Source organism: Poecilia mexicana, unplaced genomic scaffold (genome assembly GCF_051168715.1).
Source record: "Poecilia mexicana isolate PSO_F unplaced genomic scaffold, ASM5116871v1 scaffold_19, whole genome shotgun sequence".
In the NCBI taxonomy this organism is placed as follows: Eukaryota; Metazoa; Chordata; class Actinopteri; order Cyprinodontiformes; family Poeciliidae; genus Poecilia; species Poecilia mexicana.
This window is the reverse complement of record NW_028263388.1, coordinates 15,120,981-15,133,811: the sequence shown is the minus strand read 5'-3', so window position 1 is coordinate 15,133,811 and position 12,831 is coordinate 15,120,981. Positions and strand designations below refer to the sequence as shown.

General features: G+C 36.0%; 1 protein-coding gene across 2 annotated transcripts in view; it reads left to right on the top strand.

Annotated features, from left to right (window-relative positions):
• Nucleotides 1–8,694, top strand: part of LOC106917294 (corticotropin-releasing hormone receptor 1-like) — an 85,115-nt gene extending 76,421 nt beyond the window's left edge. For both annotated transcript variants that reach the window (XM_088016400.1, XM_088016399.1), the window contains one exon: nucleotides 1,529–8,694. In XM_088016400.1, coding sequence (XP_087872526.1) covers nucleotides 1,529–1,669 — 141 coding nt within the window. In that variant the 3' untranslated portion in view covers nucleotides 1,670–8,694. The remainder of the gene's footprint in view (nucleotides 1–1,528) is intronic.
• The last annotated feature ends 4,137 nt before the right edge of the window (nucleotides 8,695–12,831 follow it).

Below are 12,831 nucleotides of genomic sequence, written 5' to 3'. Positions count from 1 at the left end.
ACTCTAATGTCAGGATACAGGGACATTTGAAACAAATATGTAAAAAATACATTTCTATGAAAGTTACCTACTGTGTCTTTAAAGATTCCACTCACATAAATACCTTAGCCTGTGTTTAGAGATGCATGTTGTTACCTTTTCCACTTAAAAATCAATTGATAAAATGTTTTAAAAATTGTTCAAACTCCTTTCAGATATTAAGGTTCAACAGAAAATTGATGAATTAAGTACAGTTTCTAATAGATTTTAATCTCAGTCAAATGACGCTTTCTAAAGTTACAATCAATGTACCCTCGCTGCTAATGACACCTTAATAACTCCAGCTGAGCCACAAACTAGCCATGAAGGCAAACGTCAGTCAGAAGGATCCAGCTTGGTCTGGCCTCGGAGCTGAGCGACACAGATTAATCATTACAAGTTATTCCTCAGGCAGAATGTTGATGTAATATCTCCTTCCCTTCAGTTACCGAGCCTCTCTGCGTGGTAGCTGGCTGGATGATGAAGGAATATCTCATCATGAACTGACATCTAACTCCCAAACAAAGGGCTTAACCAGCATGTGTAGCTTACAGAGGATATTGATTTAGTGTTTTGTTACAGGCTGACGCTTGTAGGGAAAGCAGATGGGGGTGTGGGGGAGTGGAAGAGATGAACAAAGGATACCTGCAGTCACATTCAAGAGAAAACGAAAACATTTTTTTTTTTTTTTAACTAAACATGCGCGGGGTTAAAATATCTTATTTCAGGCCCAAAGCCAATTGAAATTTTAGATTAGTGTACGCAGGGGGAGCTGTAAAATATCCAATGTTCTGTTGGAATCAACCACGTTTTATTTACTTTTTAGGCCTGGCCTATTTAGTACTTCACAAAAAATACAAGGTGAGAAACGGGCATAAACGTGAAGCATGACACAGGACAATGGAACAAGGGAATCAAAAATAACACTTTTGAAAAGGTTTGTCCTTAATTGGAACTTTAAAGCACTCAAGAAAAATATGAAACAAGACTCAGTAGACTGAGTTCATATCCAGGTTAATGTTCAGGGAACACTTATGAGATTCTCCCACCACCATATCTCATTAGTAAGCCGGTACTGGAACTGGTGCTTCCTTATCACGAGCACCTGTGTTTTGTGTTTCCACCACTCCAAGTAGGTTCTATTTCAGCACCAACTCTTAGCTGGGCCGGAGGAAAGAGCCTCTTCTTTTTTATTTTTTTTTTATTTTACATAGAGCCATATTGGCTTTTTAGTGTTTAGGTTATCTTTGATATAAAAGTTGTTTTATTATCTGAACCCAATAAGTGTGACAAAAAAAAGAAAGCTGTAAGCGGGCAAATACTTTTTCTCACAGTCAGGTATTGTATTGCCAAAAAAAAAGCATATTAAATAAACCAGCAATTGTCCAATTACACACCCTTGAGGAATCCCTTGGCTGGTAACCTTATATGTTTTTGGTGTTTTTACATGAATGTGACTGCTAAGATGTGCAGCTTGGTCGTTTACTCCTGGGTCTGGTGTTGGTTACAGGTCCGCTCAGCAGTACGGAAGCGGTTCCACCGGTGGCAGGAGCAGCACTCGATCCGGGCCAGGATGACCCAGGCTATGTCCATCCCAACTTCACCTTCACGTGTCAGCTTTCACAGCATCAAGCAGTCCACATCGATATGAAACAAGAAACCAGCTTTACCCTGCATACTGGGACAAACCCTCCAGCTATCATTGTCATCGTGTCCCACCACCTCAGCGAAGTACACTAAAAAAAAACCTCTGAGCAGGGACAAAGAGACACCGCATCGGTCTCCTAAACCTCAGGGGGGACATTAAACAGACTTTCTGGAGAAAATGGATGGTGACTGGGGGAAAAGGACTTTGCAGACTTTGCATTAATAAAGGTTGGTGGATCAAAAGATCAGGGAGCTGATCTGTATGACCTGAAGTTTCAGTGTGAATGTACAGCACACCATTTGGTTTAATATTGGCTTGCTGTTAAAAAAAAAAAAAAAAAAAAAAAAAAGCATCTGGTTTATTCCTGCCTGCATAATTTAGCAATCATCATCCGATAAACCTTGTGGCGCTTACTGTGAGACAGTCCCAGGGGACTCTGCATCCTAAAGGCAGAGACAAAGTTGTTAAATATTCAGAAATATATAGATATGTTTGTTTTTACAGTGATCCTTTTTTTATTTTTATTTTTTTTCTTATGTTGTACTGTCATCCTTGGTTCTCAGTTCGGTGAAATTGTGCTTCGTTCATCAACTTTCCAGGAAGGTTGAATACATTCCGTTCTTTTACCTGAAGACTTTTGTTCCACAGTAATTATTTAATGCTGTTTAGTGATAATTTTATGATAAAACAGCTTTTTTTATTTTTACAACAAGCTATCAAGGAGTTTGAAAAGAAAAACCGTAATATTTTTTTTTTTTTTTTTTTTTCCGAGAGGAAGATCTTATGGGGGGAAAAAAACTGAAAGATACGGAAGGAACAGTTTCTCTGGATATTTCTGATAACATTTATCACAAAGTAAAAATAAATCACTAAATTGGTGATGATTATAAGGTTTCAGAGGAGCTGTGTCTCCAGGGTTGATGAGTTTGTTGAATCCTCATGGCAAAAGACAAAGAGCTAATAATGGAAGACAGTATCACATTAGTGCAGTCCTTTAACTTTGATAGATGCTCTTTCTTGATTATCTGCCCCAGAAATTTTGCTAAGTAATACTAAACTCTTCACTGCTTCTGGTACAGACTAGAGTAGTTCAAGAAGTGCTTGGCCTGCTGGTGTGGCCAAGTTTCTAACTGGTGTATGTTCTTGTTTATTGATATGGTCACAAATCAAAAAGCTGTGGTTATTTTACACCCTTGATTTGCTTGTAATTTTCATTACACGATACACATGTTATCTTTTTATTGTTAGTACAATTATTTAATTCAAGATCAAATCAAAAATACTTATCTGACAGGAAAATTAAAGGTTGTTACAACTCAAGACATTAAAGCATCTTCAAAGAGTTGTTGTGAATGGTAGTCCCGAAAAGGTCTTCAGTAGCAGTCAGTCTTGCAACAAATCTGAAAAGGCTTCTGACTGAAGATAGTTGATGCATAACATTCTTATTAGTCATGACACGCTAATAGCTCAAAGCCAGGCATCAGAGGTGTTATTCCACAGTAACATGTCCAGGACAACACCATGAGTTGTTGGCAAGCTCTGATTAGCTGAGAAAAATCTATCTATCGCATTCAATTTTCATTGTCAGGATAAAAAACATTTGTAATATCTGCACTAACTGACCCTCTTTCAGTTCTCTGTAACAAGCTGACAAACTGTAAGCAGCCTTTTCCAAACGTGCCTATCACATTTGGGCTTTGCCTACTTTAACAATACACTACCCGGTTCCAATCAATACTTCCCCCCCATCATGGTTCTTGGCTTACGATACTTCCTGTGTTTTACTGTTATTGCATTTCAGCGTTGGTTAAACAGCCAAGACTCTCAATGTGCTTTCCAATTCCAAACAAACTTTTTGGTCCATACACTCATCTTTCCAAGCAGCTGCTTCCAGTTCAAGCCTGGAAGCAGCTAAAAAAATTTAGTTTTCTTCTAGTGTTTATTATTTTATTGTACAGTTGTTTTGGGCTCTGGGTGAATCCATTCCTTTATGACTTCATACTCATCTGTAACCATTTTGTCAGGACGTACTTCCATTTTGTACCCAATGCTTAAAAGTAGTTTTGTGTTTGAAATATGCTGATGATCCTAAAAATATTTATATTTGAGTTATAATATCAACTATCGGGATGTGTAGAATATTTTACAGTATTCTACACCTCAGTTTATTGTGTTTGTGATCTAAACAGACGTGGTGAGAAGCTGGGGACTTCATTACATGTTTATTTGGAATTGGAATTTATTTTAGAACTGATTTTTTAATTATTATTATTATGTATTTTTCATGATCTACTCTTGTTTTGCTATTAAGAAATGTGTTTATGTGAGTAGTGCAGTAATTTTTCATATGAGAGTTAGCAGTTCCATCAGGGATTAGAACCACAGTCCATGCAAATAGGGTGAATAATACAAAGTATTCAGAAAATTGTATTTAATTTATGATTTATCATGATAAGTCAAGAAATTAAGAGAAATAAACAGATGGTTAATTAAATGGCTACAAAATGATTTAAGGTGATAAAATGGAAGGAGAGGACAAAATGGCAATGTGTTGTTATGAACTAGGGACAAATTGACCCAGAGCCAAAATTACGGCCCAAGATCAAAACAAACAAAACTATGGCCCAAGAAGGCTACTGATATTAGACTATCATAATCAAGTTTGTATGCATTAGAAAATAAACTATAACTGTCAACCTGATAATGAAATCCTATTATATTGGAAACCAGCTCCTTTTTGGACTCTAAAAGTCTAGTATGAAAAGAGAAACACTACAAATATTAGAAATGACAAGGGGGTAAAATTACCATCACCATTTGTCAAAAAAGCTGACCAATAATGATTTGCGACACTGTTAGTTACTTGTGGCATTGTCAGTGTAACTTAAGATCTGGAAATCATCTCCAGCTACACATGACAGGTGACCCTGGCAAAGAGAAAAGCCACTGGATACATTTTTAAATATACAGTAAATAGTTGATCAAATTGTCTAATTGATTTTACACTATGATTTGCTTTAGCTGATCAAAACATTTTCACAAAGACATATCCATACCCAACAGACATGCAAAGCACTAGCAGTCAGATATTAAGACGTTGTGCTAGTACAACTTGCCTGTGATAAAGCTGAACATAAGACATTCAAAGTTTTGTAACTATAGCTCATGTCACTTTAAACAAGTGTCATTGTTTAATTTGTGGCTTATTTTTCAAGAAAAAACATAAAAAAATGTTGAAGACTGCTTACACACTCAGGGTCACATTTGAACTTTTTATCCAATTGAAATCCACCATTCAAACATCACAGATTACCATCTCTGTGAAGTGATTGGCTGCAAGGGATCATGCTACTGGAGCTGGCCAATCAGAGCAGGATGGGCTGGAAGGGATCGATTTCCATAGCAACAGGGAACAACTGTATTTGTGTTAGTAAGTTGTTTTATTGAAACTTTACAGCTGTTTCTTGTCCACCTGATGAATGTAGAAATGTAGTACTTAGTTAACAATAAATAAATAATGTAAATCAACCATCAATGTATATATAAAAGACATTTAAATATAATTTTAAGATTAGCACATTGATATATATAATGTGATTTTTTACAGAGAATCATGTAAGTTTGGTTTCTTTTGACAAAACTCTTCAGGAGTATTTCTGGTATTTGGATCTTACCTCTTGGTTGAAATACAATCATGGTAAAAACAAAGTGCACCCTTTTGGTAATTTTTAAGTCCTTCTTATAAAAAAACAAAAACAAAATCTAGTTTTCCCAAGGTTCTGAAATTATTTATCAGGCCGGAAATGGATAGAAACATTATTTAATAAGCAAACAAACAAAAAAAAAACACTTGTTGCTTCTATAGGACTTAATAGGGAAAGTAGAAGCAATGCCCACCATTTTACAATTATAGAAAAAAAATCCAAGAACTGTTAAAATGTTAAGGATAGGAGAGCGTCTAGAAAAGACTGAACAAGTGCAGCTTGAAGGACAGCAGTAGAAGAACCTCATCTGCAGTTTGTAAAGTTGCATCTGAGCAAACCACAAGGCATCCGGAACAATGTCATTTGTACAGATGAAACCAAAGCAAAGATATTTGACCGGTGGCAAACGTTTAAGGGAAACCAGTTACCACATATCATTACAAACATCTCGCATCAACTTGGTGGTGGTGGGGTGATGATTCATGCTTTCTTTGCAGCCACACTCACTTCGTTAACCATGAACTCCTGTTTACACTAAAATTTGAGAGTCAAATCAAGCGGAAGCAATCCAGTGATGATGAAGGTGGCACTTTCATCCACAACTATGTGAGACACTAATAAAGTCACACAGAAAACATCTATTTTGTTGCTAAAGGAGCTTCTGAAAGCTATTAAACTGTGTGGTGTGCCTAGTTTTTCACCACAACTTCACAATTTTGGCCAATTTGTTGATAAATGACAGAGGTGGAATCAAAAAGGGTATTTTTGTGCACTTGTACGTAGATTTGGACTTTGACATTTCATTGTGTCCTGATACAAAAAAAACGTAGAACCGAGTTGGGGGTGTGCTTTCTTTTTATCTGGACTGTAGATGTTTTTTGCTGCTAAAATAATTTTTATTCCACTATCTACACTTTAGCCCTGTCCAGCTCTTGTTTGCTAAAGAAAGCAGAAACACTGAACCAAAACATTCAGAAAAAACCAAATAATACTAGCTGGAAGTTACCAAATTCAACTAAAACGTCGAGTTATGGTATTTGGGTATTGATTAAAAACGTTGAGACTAACTTGATAGGTGATGGACGGTTTGTGTTTTGGAACAAAACTCCTCAGCCCAACAAAGAGACTTAAAATTGTGGCTTGTACATCAGCAAGATTAGGAAGGCAACCACGTTCACGTTCATACCAAGTGAATTTTTGTGACGTTTGGTCCAGTTGAAAGCATGAGACACGTAACGTGTCGCACACTGTGTTTACTGGTCAACTGTAAATATATAAATAGCAGAGCTGGGTTGCTAAAATCCAGGGGGGAGCAGTCACGAATATAAACCAAAAAAAAAAAAAAAAAACACAAACCATACACTGTAAGTCATGGAGGCACATCAACAGCTCACAGTTCACATTCCGATGATACCAGTATGCCTAGCACAAATGTAACCAAAACTCCTGTTTTTTTTGGGTTTTTTTTCGTCATCTTGCAGTTTTTATTTAAATCTCATGCAAGTGATTTGTGAACTATGGCTTTTAAAATGTCCAACTATGTATAACTTTCTGATGCCATCATGATGTCTGTTTTTCCACAAAAAAAAAAAAAAAAAAATCCATCATCTATTGTAGCTAAGCAGCCATTTTGGGCCAGCTTTGGGAGAGGAAAGTTGATTCATTCAAGAGTTATAGCAATGGGGGAAACAATTGTTTGTTTGATCTGCTGGTTTTATAATTTGGCTCACTGCCAAACAAATGGAGTTATTTGTTGTTATGTTGGTTGGCTTTTAATTTGGAAAGAGAGAATATCCACCCAGACATTGTGGGGATTGAAAACACATCTGACCTAATAGGTTCAGGTACCTTTGCTGCCAGTCTTAGCTGTAAGACATTTTAAATAGCTGGCCAACATGATCAAATACATCTCTTGAAGTATTTTTCACCAAATCCTCCTCTTGACGACTCAAAGCTTCGACTCCCCTCAAAGGTTTTCTGCAGAACTGAAGTGTGGAGACTATAGCTATAGGCCTCAAAATGCTTCTTTCTTAGTCACTGCTTTGTTGCCATGATAGTATCTTTTCAGTAATTTGCCATGCTCGAATGCCCACCCGTGACTGATCTTCATTGTTCTGGCTGATAGAGAAAAGTTACTCCTCCAAGATGCTGCGGTACAATTCATTGACTCCAGTGTGTCAATGTTAATTCTGACTGCACATTTAAACTGACTTAGAAATGGTCTTTTACCTAAAATCTATTAAAAATTTTAGTCATCTGTTGTTGTTTTTTTAATCATCTAAATTTCCTGTGACTTTAACTTACAAAAATATGAAATCATAGAGAAATGCCTCTATAGCACAAATACTGAAATTATATCTGATGGGGTTTTATTTCCCTAAAATATTTTAGTCCTGTTTTTATTAATTGATGAAAATATCAGTCATGTTTGTTGTAGGAAAAAAGGCAGCTGACAAAATATTTTTTGTCGTAGTCTTAGTTGGCAAAAGTAACTTTGCAGTGCATTGAAAATGGCCTGTACTCTTACCAAAAAAAGCACCCTAAAGCATAATTTTTACAGCTTAAGTTAAAGTCTTATCTGACAACAGAACTTGCACATAATAAGCCCTTGTTGAGTCATTTTATGCCTCTCAAATTTTCAGATGATTGCATTTTCTTTCTGGAATATTTTCTTTCTTTTCTCTTGTCACATTACAACAAAGAGAATTACAAAATTTGAGTCCGGAAACCTATTGTAAAACAATTGTTTCTTCCATTGTGTGCGTTATTGATACATATGGGGAAATAGGCTGGTGAAAGACATAAAAAGTCTATTTTCTTTCACGTTCAGAAGTTTGAAATGACCAGGATTAAGCAACATGATTTGTGTTATTATTTATTGTTATTTATTTGAAATTGTGTTATTTTCATGCTTGGGGGTGGGGGGAAATGTCGAGATAATAAACTGTGTCGGATCCAACTGAATGAGAAAATGTCACTCAGATTTTGATTTATTTATTTCTCTTTCCGAGACGCAAAAGAAAAACATCAAACCGTGCTCAGGTTAACTCTCCCGTTTTGTCCCCATTGTCTCCTTGGAAAAAAGCAAACAAGACGAACACTTTCAGTGTGTGGCTGTCTCCAGCTATGTGTGTGTCTGACTCTCTGAGGAGGAACATCGGCTTTTAGATAAGATCTTTCCGCCCAACTGCACAGTCACTATTTTTTTTTTCCCATAACCAAGAACAAGAGATGCTGCAACAGGGTCAGAGGAAAAAAACAAAAAAAATAAAACAAAAGGGAGGGGGGGGAAGGATTGGTGAGAAAAAAAATTGAATATGACAGTGTTCATGACTGTTTTCTATGGGATTTCAGGCTTGTGGCATTGTATAATGCTTAATTGGATGTGAACTTCCATGTGAACATTTTAGGAGAACAACAGGGTTAGTCACTGCTGATTGCAGCTTCAGGGCAGGCTGTTACTCTCTACTTACACATCTGTGTTTACCGTCAGGGTTTTCCACCATTGGGAGCTCATCAGCTTTACATTTTTTTTCCAGTCAGGATCATTTGGTTCCTCATCTTATTAGTGGTTTTGATGATTGTATAAAGACTGTTTATGAAGAGCACAGCATAATTTTTTGTTTGTTTGTTTCTGTGATGAAGATGCTTTGTACCATTCATTTGTACAAACTCGTTCTTTAAAAATCACAGCTGTAACCTCATTTTTGTCTTTGTCACAAAAGACTGAAGCAGCCTCCTTGTTGTGAGGATGTTTTTCTGTGTATCTTCTGGTCAGAAATTACCCCCGGACAGAAATTAAGGATCATCAGTCTAAACTGATGATCTGCAAGAGTAAACTAAAACTAATTTAGTTATAATACAGCAGTACAGATTATGTGAGGGTAGTAAAGATACACCTAAATCTGTAAATAAACCATTAGTCCCTATGATGGGGCTCCAGACAACGAGGATAAAATGTTTACAGCCACTCGAGATCAAGGATCAGAAGGAGACTGCATGAATCAGTCAAAAAATATGAACTGTGACCTGGAAGCAAAGGAATGAAAAAAACTTCAACTCACAATCGAAGCTCTGAGCCGACCTGATAGGGATAACTATTACCGAGCAGAGAGGGGTGAAAATGTAGATCCATGAAACTTCTTTCTCATATGTACAGAGCAAAGACTTTATCATAACCAAACAAGGTATTTAAATTCTTACCTCCTTGAATGGATCTATGATTTATACCTTTTTTTTTTTTCCAAAGAAGACAGCCTTGATCTCTTACAGTGAGCTACAATTCTCCAGGATTTTCAGAGTTTTACTTTGGACAGCATGTAAATTGCTCCATTTTATGCAGTCACAGCCACATGACGGCTGCAGAATCTTTTCAGACATGTTTGGGATGTATGTATTATTGTGTGTGTGCACATGTGCGAGTGTGTGTGTGTGTTTAGGTATATATGAATAGAGGTGTGCACATTGGGTAAATATTTACTTTACAGATTTGTTTTGTGTACATTTAGCTAAAGTAGATGAACTGATTGATATAAATTTATTTTACAAGGTTTTTTTGTATATGTTCAAATGTGTGTGCATGTGTATGCATGTATGTATGTACAATATGTTTTTATAGATGTGTGCTTGTGTTAATGTGGATATGCTCAACGCAATGGTTGTGACATGTCTGGGATGAATCCATAAATGAATGAATGAAGTGAGTGTAACTCTGTGCAAGTGGCTTCTCAAACAATTCAGTTTATTTCTGAATACTTCAGGGGAAAGATTATCTGCAGACTGATGCATCATCACTGCAGAAGCTGGAAGCACAGAATCTGCGGATGACGAGGCCTGTCTAAATGTTCTAAATGGTTCATATCAAATGTTACGCCGTTTAATATTGAAATTCATGGGATACGAGGTTTCTTTGGAAAGCCGTTGAGCTCCTGAGTGTGCAAATGCAACATTAAGGCAAGCTTTTGTTATCTTTACATAAGGAAATATGAAGAATTAAACCAAACGCTAGATCCGAATAAGATTCTGTGGAGAGACTTGTTGTTCCCAGATGCTCTCTACAGTCTGAGTGAGTGTGAGATATTTTGCGAAGATGAATGGATAAACAATTCGGTCTCTTGATGTGTAAAGCCAGTAGAGGCAAACCGCAAAAGACCTGCAGACGTAATTGTGTGTAAAGGTAATTCAACATGGCATTCACCCAGAGGTGCTGATATGTGGAATAGCATGACATGACTTTCTTTGATCCTCATCTGTAAAAGAATTTGAAAACCATTTATCGCTATGGCAGCTGTTTTCAGGGCAGATTAGCACAGAAGCCCAACCATCCAAACATTGTGCTCCATAGAGTAAGTTTAATGCTAAACAACTTAATGTCTGTAAACACTGGGCCGTACGGGAGTTAGACGGGTATTGTCTCATCACAGAATCTATTGTTTACTCCCCTCCTGTGCTGTGCTGACGCATCAACTCGCAGAGAGTTATTCTCCCACGACAAATTTAATATTAACAAGAAAATGCTTGTAACATGATTCCACATGTTCCTGTTTGCAGCACTTGTATCAGTTACCAAAGATTCCCCCAATGAATGAGCTGAAATAAAAAAAACAATGATTGAAACAAATATAGTATTTTTAATTGATTGATTAAAAGTTGCACAAAAAAAAAAAAAAAAAAAAAATCTGAACAGCATTGCATGCCCTTTGGATTCAGCCCTTTCTATTCTGACACCGTGAATTAAAAGTGCAGAAAATGTGTCTTACGTGTACTCTAAAGGAATTTTATAAGGTATTCAAATAATTTCAAAATAATTTATCACAAAAGTAATCTGTTGATAGTTGAATTTTAGAAAGTAGCTTCTCTCTCACACTTAGGATACCCTGAGAAAAACAATTTATGTGCAAGCCTTTTGTTTCGTTTTTATTATTCCACACCTGGTGGAAGTTAGGGAGGCTTTGGAGATGCGAGGAGGTACCACAGGAAGATAAGAATGGAACTCACCCCTTGGTTCAAGGTTCGGTCTTTGTCAACATCATAACTGAAGATATACAAAGCTGCTGATGTGATTCGGAATGTTTTTTGTATCTTCTCTTAAGCCCCATATCTAAAGCAACCTCCAATTAAGTTGCAGAATAGAAACATGAAGGAAGGCAGTGATTGTGTTGAACACCAAACAGAGAAAATTGGTTATTTTATTTGCTTGCACAAATAATTACAAAGTAAATGTAATCAAAACAAAACTAATTTCAGTTTTTGAAAACTGGACACGTGCAACTTTCTTGTACCAGTTAAGCTGTCCTCTGGTCATAATGTGTGTCATATCTCTGCACTACGAGCCTGATCTGAATCACATTGAAATGCATCCAAGCTGGCAAAGAGTAGCACCATAGTCATGCTTTGTAAAAACCTGACTTGAGGGTTCATTGTTACATAACTGTGAAAATTGTTTGGATTTTAATTATCTGATTTTGACTGTTTATTTTTTTTTTTAAAGCAGGTTTGTATTATAGTATTGAGGCCCGACGTTGGCCTATCAGTGAAAATAAATATAAATAAAACGCAGTATATGTGTAGTTTTTAAAAATGTTTTTTTTCAAAGGAAATAATTTTATAACATAATTATAACATAATTTTATAATGTAAAGCACCTTGAAATGCCTTGCTGCTGAAATGTGCTACACAAATAAAATTTGATTGATGATTGAATAAAACACTGTGGAAAGACATAATTCAGACAAAACGAAGCTCAGATGTGTAGTTAAAGGAACACTAGATGGCGCAAAAGCAACTGGACCTCATAAAGGACGCTTTCCTGTCAATCTTCACTCGGAGGTTTATTTTTAACCAGAAAAAGGATTGCTTTAAATCATTCATGCTCAGCTTTTAAAACAACACTTCTAACAAAAAAGCTATGCCCTTTATGATATTTTTATTTTGGTTTATAAAGACATAAATAATAAGTTCTTGTTTATTTTCATGCAACAGCTGCTGTATTTCTCCTGTGTCTAGTACACAGATATATTAATCCACTGGAGAAGTAAGGTGGTGTACTATAGGTGTGGTGGTGTAGTAGGCTATAATGATTTCAGACTGTGGGAAAAAAAAAAGCAGTAAATTTTTTGAATAGACCACAAACATTCCTGTAATGATTTAAGATATTTCTGTGAAAAAAAAAAATCAAAAATGTTATGTTGTTGGAAAGACTATAATAAGATATCAGCCTAAAAAAGAAGCATTTCTGTGGATGTCAAGTGGTACTATCACTGTGTAATTTAATCTAATTGAAGATCATCAGGCTAGCTTTTAAATCTGTGATATGCCAGTAAAAATCAGTAAAATCAGAAAGTGAGTAAAATAATTGTACATCAGCCTTTGTATATTTGAATCCTATAACTTCACTTGTTACATCACCAGACCATCTCATAAAATAATACATTTTAACATTAAATAACTAAAACTAAATAT